This window comes from Saimiri boliviensis, chromosome 4 (genome assembly GCF_048565385.1).
Source record: "Saimiri boliviensis isolate mSaiBol1 chromosome 4, mSaiBol1.pri, whole genome shotgun sequence".
In the NCBI taxonomy this organism is placed as follows: domain Eukaryota; kingdom Metazoa; phylum Chordata; class Mammalia; order Primates; family Cebidae; genus Saimiri; species Saimiri boliviensis.
The window spans coordinates 98,011,980-98,032,471 of NC_133452.1; the positions used below are offsets into that span (position 1 = coordinate 98,011,980).

The 20,492-nt window shown below is 50.5% G+C and overlaps 2 protein-coding genes across 4 annotated transcripts in view; one reads left to right on the forward strand and one right to left on the reverse strand.

Moving 5' to 3' along the window:
* ITPR3 (inositol 1,4,5-trisphosphate receptor type 3) overlaps nucleotides 1–2,990 on the forward strand; it is a 78,721-nt gene extending 75,731 nt beyond the window's left edge. For all 3 annotated transcript variants that reach the window (XM_003923153.3, XM_074397915.1, XM_074397914.1), the window contains 3 exons: nucleotides 1–161; nucleotides 1,357–1,518; nucleotides 2,141–2,990. In XM_003923153.3, the coding sequence (XP_003923202.1) occupies nucleotides 1–161; nucleotides 1,357–1,518; nucleotides 2,141–2,209 (392 nt within the window). In that variant the 3' untranslated portion in view covers nucleotides 2,210–2,990. The remainder of the gene's footprint in view (nucleotides 162–1,356; nucleotides 1,519–2,140) is intronic.
* Nucleotides 2,991–4,305: 1,315 nt separating this feature from the next.
* On the reverse strand, nucleotides 4,306–19,333 carry UQCC2 (ubiquinol-cytochrome c reductase complex assembly factor 2). The gene is made up of 4 exons (XM_003923154.4): nucleotides 19,153–19,333; nucleotides 8,053–8,127; nucleotides 7,142–7,211; nucleotides 4,306–4,476 (listed from the first exon to the last, which is right to left on the reverse strand). Exons 1-4 carry the CDS (start codon nucleotides 19,288–19,290, stop codon nucleotides 4,379–4,381), a joined length of 381 nt encoding a protein of 126 aa, XP_003923203.2. The 5' UTR covers nucleotides 19,291–19,333; the 3' UTR covers nucleotides 4,306–4,378.
* Between the last annotated feature and the right edge of the window lie 1,159 nt (nucleotides 19,334–20,492).

Sequence of the window (20,492 nt, forward strand, 5' to 3'; positions counted from 1 at the left end):
GTCTGGAGAGGGACAAGTTTGATAACAAGACAGTGTCATTTGAGGAACACATCAAGCTGGAGCATAACATGTGGAACTACCTGTACTTCATCGTGCTGGTCCGCGTGAAGAACAAGACGGACTACACAGGCCCCGAGAGCTACGTGGCCCAGATGATCAAGGTGCAAGCCCGGGCTGCGGGGCCCGTGGGCCCAAACCAGCCGTTCTAGAGTCAGCAGCACTGTGCACCACAGGCCTTGGGGATTCAGCTTCTGAGTACCCTGGGCTCTGGGGAGGAGTGGCCACATCTGTGTGCCTGTCCTGGGAGGCCAGGGGGAGGGGCTCGGACAGCTGCAGACACTTGTGGAAAGGTCAGCAGGGCGAGGAAGAGCAGCTGGAAGCAGCCCTGGGCTGCATGGGAGCCCTGCCAGCCGCCGGCTGCTGTGGAGGGGCCTCCTCGAACCTCTGGGTGTCAGGAAAAATCCCACGGCAAACCCATCAGCCCTGAAGAATGCGTGTGGTGTCCCTGGGCCGGTGGTGCAGTGATGCTGAGGAGGGGTGGGGTGGGGAAGACCCTGCCCATGGCCAGTATCTGTGGGTCACCGGCAGGGAGTGTTTTCTAGCTCGGTGAGAAGGCAGGCTGCTTCCTAAAGTCTGGATCAGATGGTCCTGGGCTGAAAGGGAGCCTGGAAAAACTTTATCACTTAAATCAAATGTCATCTGCCCAATTTCTATAATGGAGTGAAGCAGTGAATCACAAAGGAGGAATTCTATGTTAAGTCTGTATTTCGAGCCGATCTTTGTGTACAGATTTATTTGTTGATCTAAGAATTCACAGCTTACAAGGAAGCTTGAGAATTGCTTGGTGCCCCCTCCCTCCCCACTCCTCTGTCCTGGGAAACATGGCTTTGCCTCCCAGACACGTGTCAGATGCCAGCCCTCCTCAGCGGAGCCTCCCTATCCCTCAATTTGCCATCTGTCTGACTCGCATCTTCCTGGGGCGTGGGGCGTGCTTGTCAGGCAGGCGGGCGGGCGGAAGGAAGGAGATCCAGGGTCTGTCTGGGTGCAGAGGCCTTCCTCCACCTCTCAGGGAATGTTATGAGAGTAAACAGATGGTGCTGATACCAGCGAAGGACTCAAACTCCGCTGCCAACGCTGCTTAATGGAAGTCGGCATGTCTTGGTGGCAGAGGGTTGACTGCCAGCTCACTCTGGTCCCAGGGAGGACCAGGTCAATTCAGATTTTCCCATGACACAACCCTGGCAAGTAATTTCGTCAAGGGTGTGGCAGAAGCCTCCCCCCACATTACTGTTTTTCTAAATGAGGCCTTTCTAGGCCAGGCCCACGCCTGCTCACCCCACCGGTGATGTTTTTCAGAACAAGAACCTGGACTGGTTCCCCCGGATGCGGGCCATGTCCCTTGTGAGCAATGAGGGTGAAGGGGAGCAGAATGAGATTCGGATTCTTCAGGACAAGCTCAACTCCACCATGAAGCTGGTGTCCCACCTCACTGCCCAGCTCAACGAGCTCAAGGAGCAGGTGTGCACCCGCCCCAACCCGGGCCCATCCTGGGCTCTACCCCTGGGCAGCCCCTGCCTGCCTCCATCCTTCCTGCCCCACCCTCTCCCCACAGGCCTCTGGCCCTAGGCCTGGATGAGAAGGAAGGTTCCAAACCCATTCTCCCCTCCAGGCGAATCAGAGTGGGGTTGACAACCCCTGCCTTGGGCCCCTGAAGACAAGGCCAGGTGGAAGCTTAGTACAGGGTAGTGGGCCCTCTGTCTCTCATCCCCCTCCTCTTGCAGCTGCCAGGCGGGGCCTCTGAGGAAATCCCCGTCACTGGAGACAGGGAGTTTAAGGCCTTCTTGCCCAGACGTCCTCCTCTGCATCTGGCAGTGCCTCCATGAAGACGAGGCAGCATGCGATGTGTTAGTGGGGTGGTTTCCCAGCTGCCTCAAATCCGGGGTTTGTGACACACTAATTGAGAACGAGGGTTTGGTGCTGACAGACATCCTCCAAGCACCCGGAGGGGCCCTGGCCCACCGCCAGTGCTGAATAGCAGCTGGGCCCATGGGGGAAGACTGGCGCCAAGTCCTTCCATAGCACCCATGGAGAGAAGGTGCCAGGTGGCCTGACCGGGCCTGTTGGATCTGCTTAACCCTAGATGACGGAGCAGCGGAAACGCAGGCAACGCCTAGGCTTTGTGGATGTCCAGAACTGCATGAGCCGCTGAGGAGAGCCACTGGAGGCCCCAACAGGGGATGCTCATCACTGGGGACTGCGACTGGGAAGCACTACCCCTTCCTCGGGCGGAGTGGCCCAGCCAGCCGCTACTTCCACTCTGCCAGACACCCCGACACCAACCCAGGCTTTGACCAGCGTGGAGGGGGAGCCTCAGGGCTGACAGTCCTGCCTAGAGCCCTTAAAAAAGACTTGAAAGTTCACTGGGACTCAGTTTACCTTACTGCCTTAGCAGAAGATAAATCCTAGAGACCTTTGTCCCTTAATGCAGTAACTGACAACTCTTTGTAGTCCTCCTTGTGGGTGGTTAAGAGTGGGGTCACCTCTTTATCTCCAAGCACTACATTTTGGCTGCTGCCTACCTCTGGGGGAGGTGGCAGTAATGCTGTTACTAGTAATTTTAGGGCTTTGTTATTTAACTTATTCCAAGGGCGCTGTGCTCAGCCCTGCCCATGGCTGTCCAGCTCCCGCCGTGCCTCAGATCTGCTGTAGACAGTGCAGACCTCACTGTCGTGTCCTTGCCGCTCCCTGGCCTGGCTCCAGGTGGCCTGGTGACTCAGTGATGGACAGCCTTGCTCCCGGCACCTGCCTCCTCCCGGGCTTCCTGGGGAAGAGTTGTGCACCCAGGCAACAAGGGCTGGGCTGCGTCTGCGCGGCTGTCTCATGACCGCTTGGTTTTCTCCTTTTGGTGTAACGTTTTACAAATCCTTTGACCTAAGAACTAGTGTGTTAATTGCCTTAAATAAATTAACAGAAATCTAGTCCATTAAAAAGGGCTGTGTTTCCTGAACGCCTTCAGGGGCTGTGGGGATTAAAAGGGCATGCTGGCAGAAGACAGGAACAAGAGCCTCTCCCTGCTGGCCTGGCCTCTCCTCTCCTCTGGCTCTCGGGAGGTGCACTGAGTGACATCCTCGGGTGTCCTGGGCAGAACTGTATTTTGGCATAACTGCTGTCTCCTGCAGTCCTGGTCGATTTTGTTTTATGCATTTCAGAACATCCTGAGGAGTCTAGATACAGAAGAGATTAAGAACCCACTTCCGGCCGGGCGCGGTGGCTCAAGCCTGTAATCCCAGAACTTTGGGAGGCCGAGGCGGGTGGATCACGAGGTCGAGAGATCGAGACCATCCTGGTCAACATGGTGAAACCCCGTCTCTACTAAAAAAATACAAAAAATTAGCTGGGCATGGTGGCGCATGCCTGTAATCCCAGCTACTCAGGAGGCTGAGGCAGGAGAATTGCCTGAACCCAGGAGGCGGAGGTTGCGGTGAGCCGAGATCGCGCCATTGCACTCCAGCCTGGGTAACAAGAGCGAAACTCCGTCTCAAAAACAAACAAACAAAAAGAACCCACTTCCACTTTGTACCCACCAGGGGCGCTGTGGGGCCCAAGCTTGTCCCTCTCCCAGCACAGTTCCTGACGGATGCTCAAGTAGGAAAGTGAATGTGTCTTATCAGTAAGAGCCGAGGTTCCATGGAATAATAAGGTGACCCTGTGTGTGTCCCCAGCCAGCAGGACCTCTGACTTGTGGTCACCTACAGAACCTGCCCACGGTGCTGCTGCCAACTGCAGCTGAGGCCCCGCCTGGCCAAGGCCTGCCCATAGCTTCCCCGTCCCTTAAGCCAACTGGGCAATGTGGGCTTTTTGCAAGGTCAGGGACAGACCTGAGGTCTGTCCTCCTCTCAGTCCGTGGGGATGACGGCCAAGTGGGGCTTTTTGCCTCTCTCAGCCTCATACCTCCCTGCTGCTGTTCGCGACAGGCTGCCCTTTTCAGTATTTACTGCTATTTTTGGCTTCCTCCCAGGAGCTCCTGCAACAAAAGGGAGCCTGAGAATCTTGCCAGGAGACGCCAGACCCCTGCTGGAGGGTGGGGCTCCTGTGGCCGAGCAGGAAGCACCTTGTGCTGAGGCCCCACCACCCTCCCCTGTCAGGCTCAGAGGGAAACCTGCGTTTCCTTTCCCCAGATTTCCCAACCTTGCCAGCAGTCACAGCAGACGGCTCGATCAGCATCCCTTCTCAGGCTGAAACTTTCTTTAGAGCAGCAAGGGCTTCCTTTTTGGGAAGGCTAGAGGAGATTCCCAAAGCGGAAGGTTATGGGGAAACAGGCAGTTTTATTGACGATGGCAACGCACAAGACTCCACACCTAGGTATGAGGGCGAGAGCTCAGGCCTTAGGCTTCTCCTCAGGATCCTTAGAGGCAAACTTCTCCTGCAGTTTCTTCCACAAGCTTTTATCCATTTCCTTAAGCTCTTCCAAGGTGTCTGCAAGGGGGGGAAGACAAAAAGAGAGAGGGACTGAAGTCTAAAACCTGATGACACAGACTGGACCCCGGGACTTTCCCGACACAAGCATGCCTTGGTTTTCACACAGTGTGTTCCTGAAAAAGGGAAGTGCAGACGCAGCTTCTGAAGAGCCGATCAAACAGTGACAGAAGTGACCGCTCATGGTGACTGAGCACTGTGGGCCATGTCCTGTGCCCAGCAGGCTCTCAGTGGTCTTCTCCCCTCCCCTCAACCTTGGCATCAAAGTGGGGGGTTCTGCTTGTTGCCCTGCTCCATACGAGGGCAAACAAATGGCCCTGTGCTGTCTGCTGCACAGCCCACAGGACCAGATGCTTCATTGCAAAATTTGGCCTGCTTCATGCAGCCCTTCCTGTCTCAATTCTTCAGGTGTGGAAACTGAGGCAGGGGGAGAGGTAACTTGCTGAGGTTACCCCGCTGGGAAGTGGAGCAGGGATCTGAATCCTGGTGTGTGGGCCCAGCACATGCTGTGGAGTTGAGCAGGCACCAGGAGAGAGACGGACTGCAGCCCAAATCCCAGCCCATCACCTTCCACTCTGGGTCCCCTCAAGCAAATCATTTAACTCTCTTTGCCTCAAGTTCCTCATGGGTAAAATGAAGATAAAAACACATCTGCAGACAACCTGGGGAGAGGTGAAAAAGAAAATAAAAAACCACAGGTATCCCAAAAGTTGTAAGGATTAAGGAAAATAATGGAAGTGACTTTCTTGGCACACAGTCTGCACTCAGTGAAAAGGCAGCCATCTCCACCCCAATGCAGGCGGGAGAGGCTCTGGTTTAAGAAAGCAAACTTTACCTGCAGCCAGAGTCAAAGCAGAGTTTCTCGGCCTTGGCACTACCAACACTGTGGGCCAGATTATTTTTTTTGTGGCTGGCCTGTGCATCACTGAGGGCTGTTTTGAAGCATCTTGGCCTCTACTCACTAACGCCAGTAGCACCGCTGCCCCCGGCACCAGCTGTGACAACTAAAAATGTCTCCAGACATTGCCACGTCCCCTGAGGGCCAAAATCACCCCCAGTACGGAATCATTTGTCTCAGATCTCTAGGGCTAATGTTCCATGAAATCTAATTTTGTGTATATGTTGAATTTTAGATATTCTTATAATATTGTTTGGCTTTCCCACCCTGAATTTTCATGTTAACAAAACTACTGGAGAAAAAAAGAGTATCTTTTCTGACCAAAAGAGGTCACAGAAAAAAGCCCGTGCTATGGGGCTCTTCCAGAAGCCTAGGTCACTGAGGGATCCTCGTCCACCTCCAAGCCCCAAGGATTCCGTTTAGCGCCTTCCATGACCCCAATCCCAGGGTGGCCACACGCGTGACCCAGAACACAGCACCCTGCAGACTCGCCAGGCCCTCAGAGCCTCTCACTGCAAGGTGCTGCAGGTCTTTTCTTGTCCTGGCAGAGGAAACATTTGGTAAGCTTACTCCATGCAATTTGCAACAAAAATATGAGGCTTGCTGTGAAAACAAATTCTCAGCAAATTTCCTGGAACTAAACTCACAGCCAGAACAAGCTGCGGCGCGGACCAATGGCGGGGACGCCTCCATCTCCCGGCCTTCGTGGCTGCCAGTTACCCCCTGCAGAGGCTGCCCTGAGGGTGAACAGACAGGGCAGAGGCAGGGCCTCCGGAACTTACTTCCACACTCACTTCAAGCTCAAACTCTCCAGGGCCCTTGCAATAATGAGCATCAATGCTGTTAATTACATGGACCCAGGGATACAGGAGTAAAGTTACACATTAAAACAAACTGCCAATAAAGTGAGTCTGCCTGGCCAAAATACCTTCACCCCCATTTTCCAGCAAGTACTGGAATAAAAATAGGGTTAGAGTTGACACGTAACAGCAGGTCACACCACCAGGTTTTAATCTCAGAGGAAGAGTGTCTTCTAGAAGCCCATATCCTCAAAACTAAGTAGCTGAAGGCTGCCATTAGAAGAAAGACACATTTCTAGGATACCAGAAGGAAATGTTTCAGGGCCATGCCCTCCCAGAAAAGGTTAGCCTATTTTTGCATATAATATACTTGGCAACAAAAATAGTAATTTTCCAGTACCTGCCGACTTCAGCCCTGGCTCTCCTGCCTCCCTCCTTAGGGAGAATGGAGATAGGGAAGCAAGGGAAGGACGGGCTTGGCAGGGTGTTTCCTTTCTTGCTCATCACAGTCTATCAATGACTCGAAAACACACCTAGTTAAACTCATCTAACCCACAGACCACGTCCCCTGGGTCCGATAACTCTTCGGCGGATATCCCCAAACACATTTATTGAATGGCTTTTTGTTTTAATTAAAACCTTCATTGTTTATAAAGCCCTCTTAGGACCATAAAAATAAAATTATTTTCCTTCCATCTTGATTTCGACTACTTCCATTTGGCAAATATGTATTCCCCTGTTCCCTGCTGCCCAGCCTCGAATTTAAAAGCACTAAAGATAGATTTCCTTTTTAAATAACGCCTTTGACCTTCTCCACAGTATATGGTCAAAAAGCATGAGGCTTGTAGCTTCAGAATTTCCTACAGGACTTTCTATCAAGCAAAACAGTTAGACAATTCCCCTTGGCCACTCAAACTCCGAGAATCATCTGCAAAGCAATGAGAAAAGGCAGCTGTGCTTTCATTACCTGTGGACAGGATCAGCTTGTACTCTTCCAACGACAGGCCACTGAAGCTGGTTTCTCTGGGGCGAGGGTACTGGTCACAGGGGCAGAGAGGACGAGAAGGGAGGGGAGAGATCAGCACACAAGCTCTGCTCTCTAACTGCGGTTCACCTGGGCCCTGGGCAACCACAGGCCAGGAGGCCTAGCAAGAAGAGCAGCGCCACCTTGAGGTCAAGACTTGGCCTCGCAAGAACCTGTACAGTCTCCAGGAGGCAGCTCCAACTTCAACGTGCCCATGAGTCCTCTCCGGAAAACGCAGGTATGGGCGGGGCCCCTGATTCTGCATTTCTAACCAGCTCCCAGGTGATGACCAAACTACTGCTCATGGACCACATGTTAGTAGGGAGGATTTAGAAAAAATCCATTTTCCACATGGGCATATGGCCACATATATTTGTGGAGTTACACAACGTATTTTTCGAGTCTGGGAAAAACCACTCTAAATGGAATTTAACAGTAATCACGTTGGGGCCCAGCTCTGGAAAAGGAGGGCACATTCCCAATCATCCCATCTTTATCACCACAGTGCGGGAGGCGTCAGTTTCATCAGAGTGGATGGGAAAATAGGTATAAATCCAATGGCTGTCAGATACTCCCGGGAGCATGCACTGGCGTATCAAATACATGGCTTCTATTCGTAATTGGTTTTCTTTGTTTTTTTTTTCCCTATTCCCTATATTCACAATTTTAAATAGCTTTTATTTAGGTGGCCTAAAAGCCTCTACCGGGCACCTCTGTTCGCTTGGTTGAAATTACTGGTTTCATCTAAAACAGCAAACCCAATTCTTTACAAAACATTACATAATCAAGATTTTCACTCATTCTTATTAGTTGTCCTGTCAGAAAGCTGGGGGTATGCAAGGTGGCCCACTCACCTTGTGTTTGTAGTAGTTTGAATGGAGTCGCGCTAAGCTCTCGTACATCTGATCACAGGCCTCAGGCTCTGCAACCTGAAAAGCAAAGAATCCCCAAGGAGGTAAGCAAAGGCGTCCTGCCTCCCACAGTGTCTGTACCTTGAGGAAAGACCGTACTTAATAAGGCATTCACATGAAGCAGGCCTGCAGCTAGCACCGGCTTCTCCACTCTGTGGGAAGCAAACCTGGACTACAGCTCTGCTATTAGAAACTACTTTTTGGAGGCATAGCTCTGCCTCATCAACTCCCCAACCTGCAGAAGAATCAGATCAATTAACCAGCAAACAAGCATTTGTTGAGCATCTGTGACTTGTAAGCCACCACACCAGCTGCAGTGGGAGATGCCACAATGGAAACCTAAGGTTGAGGGTGTGCCTAACAAAGCGGGTGCTGGGCAGGGTGGGCGGCATGGATTCAGTCGGGGAGTCCCCACATGCTCAAGTGGTCAGTGCATGAAGGAAGTGAGATGATGCTAGGTTCTGAAAGAAGCACAGGGGTCAGCAAGCAGAAGGAAGGGCAGGCCTTTCTGGGGGTGGAGATGCCTTCAGCAAGGAAGAGAAGGCAGGAATCCCCTAGGATGCTTTTTTTTTTTTTTTTTTTTTTTTTAAATTGAGACGGAGTCTCACTCTGTCACCCAGCCAGGCTGGAGGGCAGTGGCACAATCTCAGCTCACTGCAACCTCCACCTCCCGGGTTCAAGCGATTCTCCAGCCTCTGCTTCCTGAGTAGCTGGGATTACAGGCATGCACCACCAGACCTGGCTAATTTTTGTATTTTTAGTAGAGACGGGGTTTCACCGTGTTGGTCAGGCTGGCCTCAAACTCCTGATCTCAGGTGATCTGCCCACCTCGGCCTCCCAGAGTGCTGGGATAACAGGCATTAGCCATCATGCCTGGCCTCAGATCAGATTCTTTCAGGAAAGAAAAAAAAAAAAATCATCTGAGTTTGCTGAAACTCTATAAGAAGGAAAGAAACACGAAGAAGGCAACATTCAAGATGAAATGGGTGAACTGAGGAGAACCAAGACGGGACCCCAGTTAGGTCTGCTAGAAAGGAAATGGCCCAGAACACTGAGGCCTTGCCACAGAAAGGGAGAAATAAGTAAATCTAGTGCCGGAGACAGTGGTGCCCCTGCTGGACATTCTCAGGAAGACAGACAGTACACAGATGAGAAGTGGTCTTTTCCCTTTCACACCTTTTAAAATTTCCCTTTACTGTGTCCTTGTTACTGTTTATGTATAGTTCTTTCCCTTTACATTTTCCTGCCAAGAATTCTGAAAAGCTCCCCAGAACAAAACTTTCTCTTTTACATTTTTTCCCCCAGAATTCAAATGAAGGATTTTTTCCTAACTTCAATCCTTCCTTGGAGAAGGCAGAGCATAAATAAATCAGTAGTAAAGCACTTTAATAGGCAGCTCCACTTCTGCCTCTCTGTGCATGTCAAACAAGTCCCCACTTTACAGCAAACAAAAAAGACGATCCATCATTTAGTTCTACCTGATCCATTCCTGGGTTCAGGCTGAACATCATGAAAATGTTGAGCTAGATACATCAGGAGAGGAAGGATTATGGCCCGAGGAGGTGGCCAGTGTAATAATCAAAGTCATGATCGGAGTGGACAGAACGAATGGAGAAGTTTGAGGCTGCCGCCTCCTTGCTGCTGGTCAGCTCTTCCAGGGAAAGTCCAGTTAGAATGGAATTCTGCACACATGCTTTGGACGAACACACGTGGAACATTTCTTCAGCAGGGCACGCACAACCAAGAGCTAACACAGAAGACAGAAGGACAGGAAGTAAAAGACACAAAAGGAAAAAGAAAATTATACTGGCACAAAGTTTTCTGTGCACAGTGCATTTCACCTTTTGCTTTCTCTCTTCATACTTGTGTAGATGTGCTCATTTATATATATATATATATATATATATATATATATATATGTATATTTTTTTTTTGAGACAGTCTTGCTCTTGTCACCAGGGCTGAAGTGTAATGGCACAATCTCGGCTCACTGCAACCTCCGCCTCCCAGGTTCAAGTGATTCTCCTGCCTCAGCCTCCTGAGTAGCTGGTACAGGCCCCTGCCACCAGGCCCAGCTAATTTTTATGTTTCCAGTAGAGATGGGGTTTTGCCATCTTGACCAGGCTGGTCTCAAACCCTGGACCTCATGATCCATCCGCCTCGGCCTCCCAAAGTGCTGGGATTACAGGCGTGAGCTACTGTGCCCAGCCTATAAATTTAACCAACATTCACGGAGACCTTCCAGCATGCCTGGGCCATGCGTGAGCAGGGGGATGCTTGGGTGAAGGCTCTCTAAGGCTGTAGGGAGCAGCGGAGTCAAGCTGCCTGGGTTGAATCCTGGCACCATCACTTATCAGCCAGGGGATGTCAGGCAAACCACTCACTCTTTCCCTATGAAACACACTTAAAAAAAAAAGTTTCACCAGTTGCTTTATCTTTCTCTATGTCTGTACATATACATCTTTCTTCTGATCCACTTGAAAGTAGGAGCATAATGCCCCTTCACCCCATATTTCAGTGTGCATTTTCTATGAACATTCTCTTACATAACCAGAGTTCAGTGATCAAATTCAGGCCACTTAACATCGACACAACACTATTATCTAATGCACAGTCCATATTCCAATTCTGTCAATTGTCTCAATAATCATCGACGGAAAAACAGGATGTCCTGCTGCATTTACCTGTCATGTACCTTTCAGTCTCCTTTAATCTGGGAGAGTTCCTAGGCCTTTATGTTTCATGCACTGAACATTTTGGAAGCATACTGGCCAACTTAACCTTTCTTTTAAAAGAAAAGATAATAATAGCCCCTACTTCGCAGGGTGGTGTGAGGATAAATGAGGTAATGCTTGGGCTGCTCTGAATTCCGGGCCTGGAACACTGATAAACGTGAGTGATTAGTTTTTGTGACAGTTATTAGTAGTGAAGAGTTGCAGTAAGCACAGGCCTGTCACATAAAGTGAGAGGGGAAAGACAGAACAGTTCAGGACCACCGTGGTGGGAGTGGAACGAAGCGGCATGTACAAGAGGCCGTGGGCCCGCGGAGCCCGGCAAGAAGTGCTGGAGGATGGGCGCGTGTACCAGCAAGGAGTACGGGCGCTCCAGGCACGGGACCAGGTGGAGCCAGTGCCAGGAAATGGGTCAGCATGTTATCAGTGGATCAGCGTGGCTGATGTGCACTGCCGAGCCTGGCACTGGAGGCAGAAGTGAGGACGGATGAGAAACTGCCGAGGCTTCACTCCTGACTGACCCTGGTGGCTCTCAGTGGTCACTGAGCTCTCCACGGCCTGCCAAGTGAGCAGCTGTTTGCTACACCCGGTCTTCACGTGGTGACCGCTTATCTGGACCTTCCCTTCCTGCCACCGTCCCCACGACCTTCCCAACCAAGCTCTTAGGAAAGGAGTCCACGGGCTGATTCGCTTTCCTCCCAGAGCCTCTGCCTCTCTCCTGGGCTCCCAACACTGCTTCCTGGTAAACCTGCATTCTTTTTTTTTTTTTTTTTTTTTTTTTTGAGACGGAGTTTCGCTCTTGTTACCCAGGCTGGAGTGCAATGGCGCGATCTCGGCTCACCGCAACCTCCGCCTCCTGGGCTCAGGCAATTCTCCTGCCTCAGCCTCCTAAGTAGCTGGATTACAGGCACGCGCCACCACGCCCAGCTAGTTTTTTTTTGTATTTTTAGTAGAGACGGGGTTTCACCATGTTGACCAGGATGGTCTCGATCTCTTGACCTCGTGATCCACCCGCCTCAGCCTCCCAAAGTGCTGGGATTACAGGCTTGAGCCACCGCGCCCGGCAAACCTGCATTCTGACGAGAGCCGCACCCTCAAACGCCTGTCAACTCAACTTCCCCTCCAACTTCTCTAGCAGTGAGACGTCAGCAGTAGGCTGCTCAGCGACCTTATACCACACCCTCAAGCGGAGGAGGGTGAGGAGGGTGCTGTCCTTCCTTGCCATCTATTCCCATTCCTGATGGGCAGCAGGACAGACGGGAGGGGCACAGGGAGAGGGTCACCCTGGCAGAGCGCTGCTCCTGTAAGAGCAAAGTGCACAAAGTCTAAGTGCAAAAAGCAAAGTGACCCTCAGGTGCCCTCATCTCTTAAGCTTCCTCAGCGTGAAAGAGATAGTTTATCCTAGAGAGTTCCCATAATTCCTGGACTCAATCGTAATCTGAGAAAAAAGACCAAACACCTGAGTCCTAAAAACAGCCTTGCCAGACAGCTTCCCGTCTGAGGTCAGAAGGCGTCTGAGGGTGTAAAAGGAGTTTGAGATATGTCCATTTCTAGCCAAGTTCTTACTGCCTGAGGAGTGACCGAGTCTTTGTCAATGCCAAGTTCCTAGCCACAGAGAACTCCAGCTCAGCAATTAAAAACAGTCATGCTTACTACTTAAAAGGATGTCGATGGAGACATCTGTCAGATTCCGGAAGCCTCACCACGTTCCTATACCTTACACTTGATTCACAGACTCCAGCACTAACATTCCCGAGTCCTGAAATGCAGTTTTTCTGATGAAATGGACTGTGCGTTTTCAGAAATATTCTTAATACAAGCTTTAAATTATCTGATTTTGCATTCACACCTAATGAGATCACGGAAGTTTTAGGACTAATCGCAGTGCTGGGTTTGAAAAAGGCAGCAGTGGGGACATGATGAAAACTTCAGCGCTGCTCCTGAAATGTGAATCAAATAATGTTCATCTGACGAGTGTCCTTTGTGGCTGTTTTGCTCCTTTTGCATTTCCCTTGCTCAGTCATCAGTAAATTTCTCTTTACCATATTAAACTTTTATACATAGAAATCTACATCAGTGCCGCAGGCACCCGTTTCAATTTTCAAAATTGAATTTTGGGTGGTGACAGCAATTGGTACAGCGGCCCTTATTCTACTCACACAAAGGGACACATAAGCACTTTTGGGAAAGGGTATTGCAAATTGCTTTGCTAATTAAGGTAGAGCTGGATTCAGTCCAGGAGGATCTATTAAAAAAAAAGGTTTTCAAGACTTGGTAATGAACTTCCGAAATGAGTTCATTCTGTTATGGGAGCCTATTCCCTTCAATTGAGTTGAAAATGTATTTCTTAAGCACCTACTACAGAGAGAGTGCTCCACGAGGGGGGTGTGAGGTGCCACAAAGAAGACCCAGGCCAGCTGGGGAGAAGCTGGCAGACACACTGCGGAGACAAGATACACAGGCATTAGAAACCAACCCTACCCGGGGCAGCGTGCAGGCGATCGCCAGAGCTGCAGAGCACGGGCCGCTGCAGGAGACTCGAGGTGGGAGCTGGGTACCAGGCTGGGCTGCCAGGGAGGTGTGGCGGGGAAGGGTGGAGTTTCACCGCAGCGACAGTGCACAGAGTGAGGAGTGCCAACCTGGGCATGAATGACACAGGGACCAGAAACGACTGTGAGAACGAGGCACGACGACGCACAGGACAAGGGCGTTTTAGGCAGGCAAGGTTTTTAAGGGGAACCCAGGGAGGGCTCCAAGAGCCTGGGAAGCCACCCAGGTCTTTACAAACTGTGTCTGGGTTTTCGTGGGTTGTAAGGGTGCGGTGACTCAGTGCACTTGCCTCAAAGGTTCAGAACCGTGTGTACCATGGCCAGTTTGGGAGGCCACTGGGAAGGGACCCTTGCTGAGCCTGGGGCTTGGGTTGGGGTGGTGAGAGGCAAGGCTGGAACTGCAGGCTGGGACCAAGGGTCAGAGGCACTGTAGCTCTCAGAAAGTTGCCTGCCACCTGTCCAGGAGGCAACAGGCAGACCCCAAAGATCACTGAATAAAGGAGTGACGCATCAAAAGTGGCCAAGAAGTTCTCCCTTCCGGAGGAGCACCGCGTCTGCACATGCGCAGAGAGAACCACCGCCCCACAGTGTGTACCACCCTAGCTCACAGGGCGCCTTCAGAATCGGGAGAGGAAAAAGGATGGCGATGTTTGCATTCCCTTAGAGAAGATTCTCCTCACAACTCCTGTTTTTCAACGGGCTCAATACACGACTAAAAATAGGATAATCTGTTCTTAGGGCTATCTTCAAAAACATGACTTCAGGGGGCCCATAAGTGGGGGTGAGCAATGTTGAGATGGCTTCACTGTGGCCAGCATGTGCCAGGCGGCTTGGGAGCTAGCTCCTGCCACACTGAGGAATGTCAAAGACCAGGCCTCAGCTGCATGACTGAGAAAACAGAATTACAAAAAAACCTTTGAATTCTCCTCTGAGAAGGTGGAAATATCATTTACATTATTAAAAACCCAAGACAGAGTTTAACTTTTTTCAAACTGGGCTAGTATTATCAAACTTGATACAATTAGAACTCCCGGGTGGGTGAGCCCCTTCCTGGGCAGCAGCTCTCACAGGCCGCCCCTCGGAGCTGCACCCCGTGCTACATAAGTGGGTGCTGGTATGCCGTCCGGGATCTTTTAGGAAGCACCTAATGAACTCATTAGAAAGACCTGCTCCTTTCCCTATTGTTAAGTCAACAATTACAGTTGTTTTGCCATCTTCCCGCACGCTGCGATTCCTTCATTAAGCTCTAGCGCTGTAGGAAACACGTGCTCTTAGAAAAGCTGTATTCAAAAGGGGCAAAGCCCATAAACACTGACTTTTTAAAACTACACAATAGGATATGGGGTGTGAGAGGAGTTACGTGTGTTCCTGCTCCCACCACCACCTCCCCACTCGGTAGGTTTCGGTGGACCATGAGACTCCCCAGAGGGCAATGTGAGGTGGAATAAACGGAGGCAGTGGTTTCTGTACTCCGGTTTTGAGTATGAATTATTACTTTACCCTCTAGTGAACCTGGCTTTTCTCTGCCTGGTGGCCCACCGAGAACCATCTTTCTTCCCATCTGCACTGGTAGTGGCTGGGACAAAGAATAGGTGGGCAAACACAGGGAGTTCCATCTGCTGCCCAAACTATCTATGGCCCAATAAGGTTTGAACAGGCAACCAGGGGAAGGAAGCGGCTTGACGTTCATGGAACAAGACACTGTCCTAACAATAACTCAGAAAGGCCAGGCACCCAGGAGACGGCGCGTGCCAGGGCCAGGAGGGCTGGGTCTGTTTCTCACTTGGCTTGTCTCTTACGGCTAGAGAACCCTCAGTGCATTGTCTTATGTTTCTGATTTGTTTCCTCATCTGTAAAATGGAGCAGTAATGGCTACCACTCAGCTGCACTAAGGATTCAATGAGATTATCATGCAAAGGTGTGCTGTGCACCTTCTGGGGCGACCGTTAGGACCAAGGAAGCCAAGAGGCTGAGAGGACTGACTGCCTCTATCCTCTATGGGAATGGAAAGATGGCATGAGCAGAGCTACTGGCCCCCCAAGTCCACAACCAAGAGGGAGCTCCATACTAGTCAGTCGACTGGATCTAATCCCCACCTCCTGCTGCCAGTTTAATGAAGAGCCTACCAGAATCACCTTTCTTTCTCAAGGTCTTTATCAATGATCTGGGGGCGTCAGCAGGAGTGACTCACAGTAGTGTTTCCAACTCCAGTGAGGGGCTGCCCCCTTCAACAGTTATCACAAAGATTTACTAAGCCCAGGTGCATTCTCAGGTGACATTAGGATGAGGTACCACCACAGTGGTCCTGAGTAATGCACCTTCTGCCATCTTGAGGCACTGGTTCACTCTACCAGGAATGCATTCATCAGCCACTACAGAATCATCAATGGAGCATGACTTGCATCTGCAGCTGGGACTCAAACCTGTGTGGGCCTTTGACTGATCAGGAACGATTTCCCTAGGAGATGACAAAGGATGACAACTCCCAAACAGAAAACTCTTTCCCACTTTGCTGGCTCCTCTTACACTAATAAGCAAGTGAACGTAATGCTCTCTCGCCTCACCAAGGATCAAGGCTCTGATGGCCCAACTGTAAGCTCCTTGGTGGTGAGGACCAGGTTATGGCCTTCTTCCAGAGATCCTGCAATTTCCCCATACAGTAAGCTCTCAAATAAATTCTTACCACTCAGGACACATAGATATTCCCTTCTCACTCTTCACAACTTTCTTCCATCTAGTTCTGCTACATCTGAAACGATATCCAAATAATCTTTGTCTCATGTGCCATAACCAATTATTTACTTATCTGTTCATTCAGACACTTACTGAGCATTTTTTATGTGCCAAGAAGTATGCTAGACACTGGTAGGGGAGGGAGGAAAAGATAAAAATGGCATCATCTCTATTTTCAGGAAGCTCATGCTAAAAATACGCAGGGAGCACAGCCAGAAAGTTTACGGGGTTTGTAGAATTGGGACTAGATAAGATTCTTGCCTTAAAGATCTTTACACTTTGGACCAGTAAAGACCACCATGAATGATGGAAGAGCCCTGGGTAAAATACTGCCCAGGCTGCCAGCCAATCAGTAGTTCAGTCACAGGGATGCCACTGGGCATGCTCCTGCTCCATGAGGTGGGCTGGCTTGGCTCCGTTTTGGGCTAAGCTGCAAAAAAAAGACCATGCTCCTGCTTTGACAGGTCTTGGCCAAGTTTCACAAGTCATTTCTTCAGAGAGTATGTGTATGTATCTCATCTCATATCTGATCTCTTGCCTGAGCCCCAGGCTCAAATATAGCACTGCCTACTTGACATTTCCACTTGGAAATCAGTGTACTTGGCATCTCAAGTTTAACCTGTTTAACACTGAACTCAAGATATTCTTCCTACACCCACCTATTCCTCTCTCAGTAAATGGCACTATCTTAGACCTAGTTGCTCAGGCCAAAAAAAAAAAAAAAAAAAAAATCTAGGTGCTATGCTTGGCTCCTCTCTTTCCCTCGATTTTTAAAAAATATTATTATTATTACTTTTTTAGAGACAGGGTTTCTCCATGTTAGTCAGGCTGGTCTTGAACTTCTGACTTCAGGTGATCCGACCACCTTGGCCTCCCAAAGTGCTGGGATTACAGGTGTGGGCCACCACGCTGGGCCCTCTCTTTCCCTTTATCCCACATCCCATGTATCAGCAAGTCCTGCTGACTCGACCGGCCACCTGCGCATAACCTGAGTGCAGCCACTTCCATCTTCTGTGCTGCCATACTCACCCAACCCGCCACCATCGCTCGCTTATCCTACCAGCCAGCTTCTCTCCAGCCTCCTTGTTTTTGTTCTTGCCTCCTGTACCCCACTCACCACATACAACCAGAAGTCTTTTTAAAAAAGTAAATTGGGGCCGGGTGTGGTGCCTCACATCTGTAATCCCAGCACTTTGGGGGGCCGAGGTGGGTGGATTACTGGAGGTTGGGAGTTCGAGACCAGCCTAACATGGAAAAACCCATCTCTACTAAAAATACGAAATTAGCTGGGCATGGTGGCGCGTGCCTGTAATCCCAGCTACTCAGGAGGCTGAGGCACGAGAATCACTTGAACCCAGGAGGCAGAGGTTGTGGTGAGCCGAGATCGCGCCATTGCACCACGCCAGCCTGGGCAACAAGAGTGAAACTCCGTCTCAAAAAAAAAAAAAAAAAAAAAAAGTCAATTAGGGCACATCAGTCCCCTCACTAAACATCCTCAGTACTTCTCACTGGCCTTACAATAAGGTCTAACTCCTAATCAGGGCAGATAATACCCTACTATGCCTGGCTCCTGACCTCCACTTAGCAAACTCCACCTTACTCACTACCCTGCAGCCATTCTGGCTTTCTGTCCTTGAACATGTCACTCTGCTTCCTGTCTCTGGACATGTGCAGTGCCTGGAATATCCTTCCCACCAAGTGTACATGGCTGGTTCATCCTCTTGCCTTAGGTCTCACCTATGTGTCATCTCCTCAGAAATGCCCAACTATAACATTACCCTTTTATCATGCTACCCTATTTTCTATCGATCACAGTACTTCTCTGTCTTATGTACACCTACTGTTTATTGTGCCCTGAACTACAGTGTAAAATTTCATGCGGGCAAGACTTCACCTGTTTTAACACTACCGTTTCCCTAGCCCGTTCCAGGCATATGGTAAGTGCTCAATAAATACGAACTCTATGAATGAATGAATCCCAGAGCCTGCAGCATCAACCTAGAAGAGAGCCACAATGTAGGCGTAGTACTACTCACACATAGTTGCCGGAGCTGAGGACCCAAACCTGATGCATAGGCTTACAGGAGCTCAGAAGAACGCAAACGCTTAACGGGGGCCTAAGGAGTTAACTGGGGATCAGCTCAGTGGATACACAACACTGAGAGGTAATGGTAAATTGACATGGAAACAAAAAGCTGAGGCTGCCACCAGCTGCCACTGGTATTGCGGGTCTCAACTCTGTGTGCACCTTGAATCACCTGGAGAGCTTTTAAAACACTGAGGCCAAGGCGGGGCGCAGTGGCTCGCGCCTGTAATCCCAGCACTTAAGGAGACAGAGGCAGGCGGATCACCTGAGGTCAGGAGTTCCAGACCAGCTGGCCAGCGTGGTGAAACCCTGTCTCTACTACAAATACAAAAATTAACTGGGCATGGTGGCAGGCGCCTGTAACCCCAGCTACTAGAGAGGGTGAGGCAGGAGGAGCATCACTTGAACCCGCGAGGCGGAGGTTGCAGTGAGCCGAGATCCCGCCATTGCACTCCAGCCTGGGGGCAAAGAGTCAAACTCCGTCTCCAAAAAAAATAAAAAAAACAAAAAAACACCGAGGCCAAGACCCCATCCTACATTTTGAATCATTAAGGTTGAGCGATCCCAGGCATCTTAAGTTTTTGTTTCTTGATCTGCAGAGACGAGGTCCCACTATATTGCCCAAGGCTGGTCTCCTGGACTCAAGCGATCCTCCAGCCTCGGCCTCTCAGAGTGCTGCGATTATCGGTGTGAACCACCGCACCCGGCCCATCTGGAGTTTTAAAAAGCTTCTTCGGCAATTCCAGGGTGCAGCAGGGGGAGAGCACTGAGTAGAAGGGGAGTCGCTATCAGCAGCTCCCTGGGGGAAAAAGGGGGCCACGCGCACGTGCCGACTGGAAGGAAGGGCGCGCGCATGCGCAGATCCAGCCGCTAGCGCGCTCGCTGGCCCCGCCTCTGCCTCGTCCTCTCCTCCCCTCGTCCCAACCGCCTCCCCGCCGGTCACCTGGGTATTCTCTCCCTCCCGAAAGGCCTGTGCCACCCGCTGTCGCAGGTAAGCGCCCAAGTCCCGGCCCCGTTTGGTCTCGTCCACGGGCCATTCCTCACAGAGCTTAAGAAAACGCCGGTACCGGCTGGCCGCCATTTTGGGCCCCGCGCGTTCCCGCCCTTGGGGGAGGAGTCGGTGCCGCCGCATGGCGCTTGCGCACTAAGTCTCGCAGCCTTCCTAAGGATGGGGACGGGAGGCCTGGTGGGCATGCGCGACTTTGCAGGCGCCCAGCTAGTGTCCGGGTGGGGGCGCTGCTCGCCTGTCTCTGCAGGTAGAGCGAGTTCAATCTTCGTCCTCCTGGAACCGGCCCAGCTCCCAGGGGCAAGGCCGACGTGGAGTACCCCAGAGACAGCTTTGCTTCTCTTTTTCAATGACTGCAGAAGCTTGAGACTAAAAAGCACTCCTCCGAGGCCTCTGCTGTTTGGCATAAAGCGATACATTTACATGTAAATACAGGTTACTGGATGAAGATGTGTTTGAACGTTGTTCGTGTGTGCCCCTGTACCTGTCACTGTCCTTGGTACTCCGCCTCAATTCCTTTAGTGCTTTCTAGTTCTCGTTCTTCTCTGCCCAGCCCCTGTTAGTATCCCTTCTGTGCCCCCACCCCGACCCCTCATAAGCCAGACATTTTTCTGTGGGAGGCCCAGGTTTTCTAGTCTGAGCAATATCAACTGGGTTGATTCGGCCTAGAAAAACCCTTTTTTTTTTTTTTTTTTTTTTTTTCCCAATTTATTATTATTTTGTAGTGTGGTAAAATACGCAAAACAAAATGTACTATCTTAACCATTTTTTTTAAAGACAAGGTCCTGGCATGTGGCCCATGTTGGTCTCAAACTCCTGGACTCAAGTGATCCTCCCACCTTGGCCTCCCAAAGTGCTGGGATTACGGGTGTGAGCCACCATGCCTGGCCTTAATTTTTTTTTTTTTTTTTTTAGTTGGAGTCTTGCTCTGTTGCCCAGGCTGGAGTGCAGTAAATGACACAATCTTTGCCTTCTGGGTTCAAGCGATTCTCCTGCCTCAGCCTCCTGAGTAGCTGGGACTACAAGTTACAAGTGCTCACTACCACGCCCAGCTATGTTTTATATTTTTAGTAGGGTCGGGGTTTCACCGTGTTGGCCAGGCTAGTCTTGAACTCCTGACCTCAGGTGATACTCCTGCCTCCGTCTCCCAAAGTGCTGGGATTATAGGCGTGAGCCACTGCGCCTGGCCAGCCATTTTTAAGTGTACATTTCAGTGGTATGAAATGTTGTGCGGCCATCATACCATCCATCTCCATAACTCTTGTAAAACTGAAACT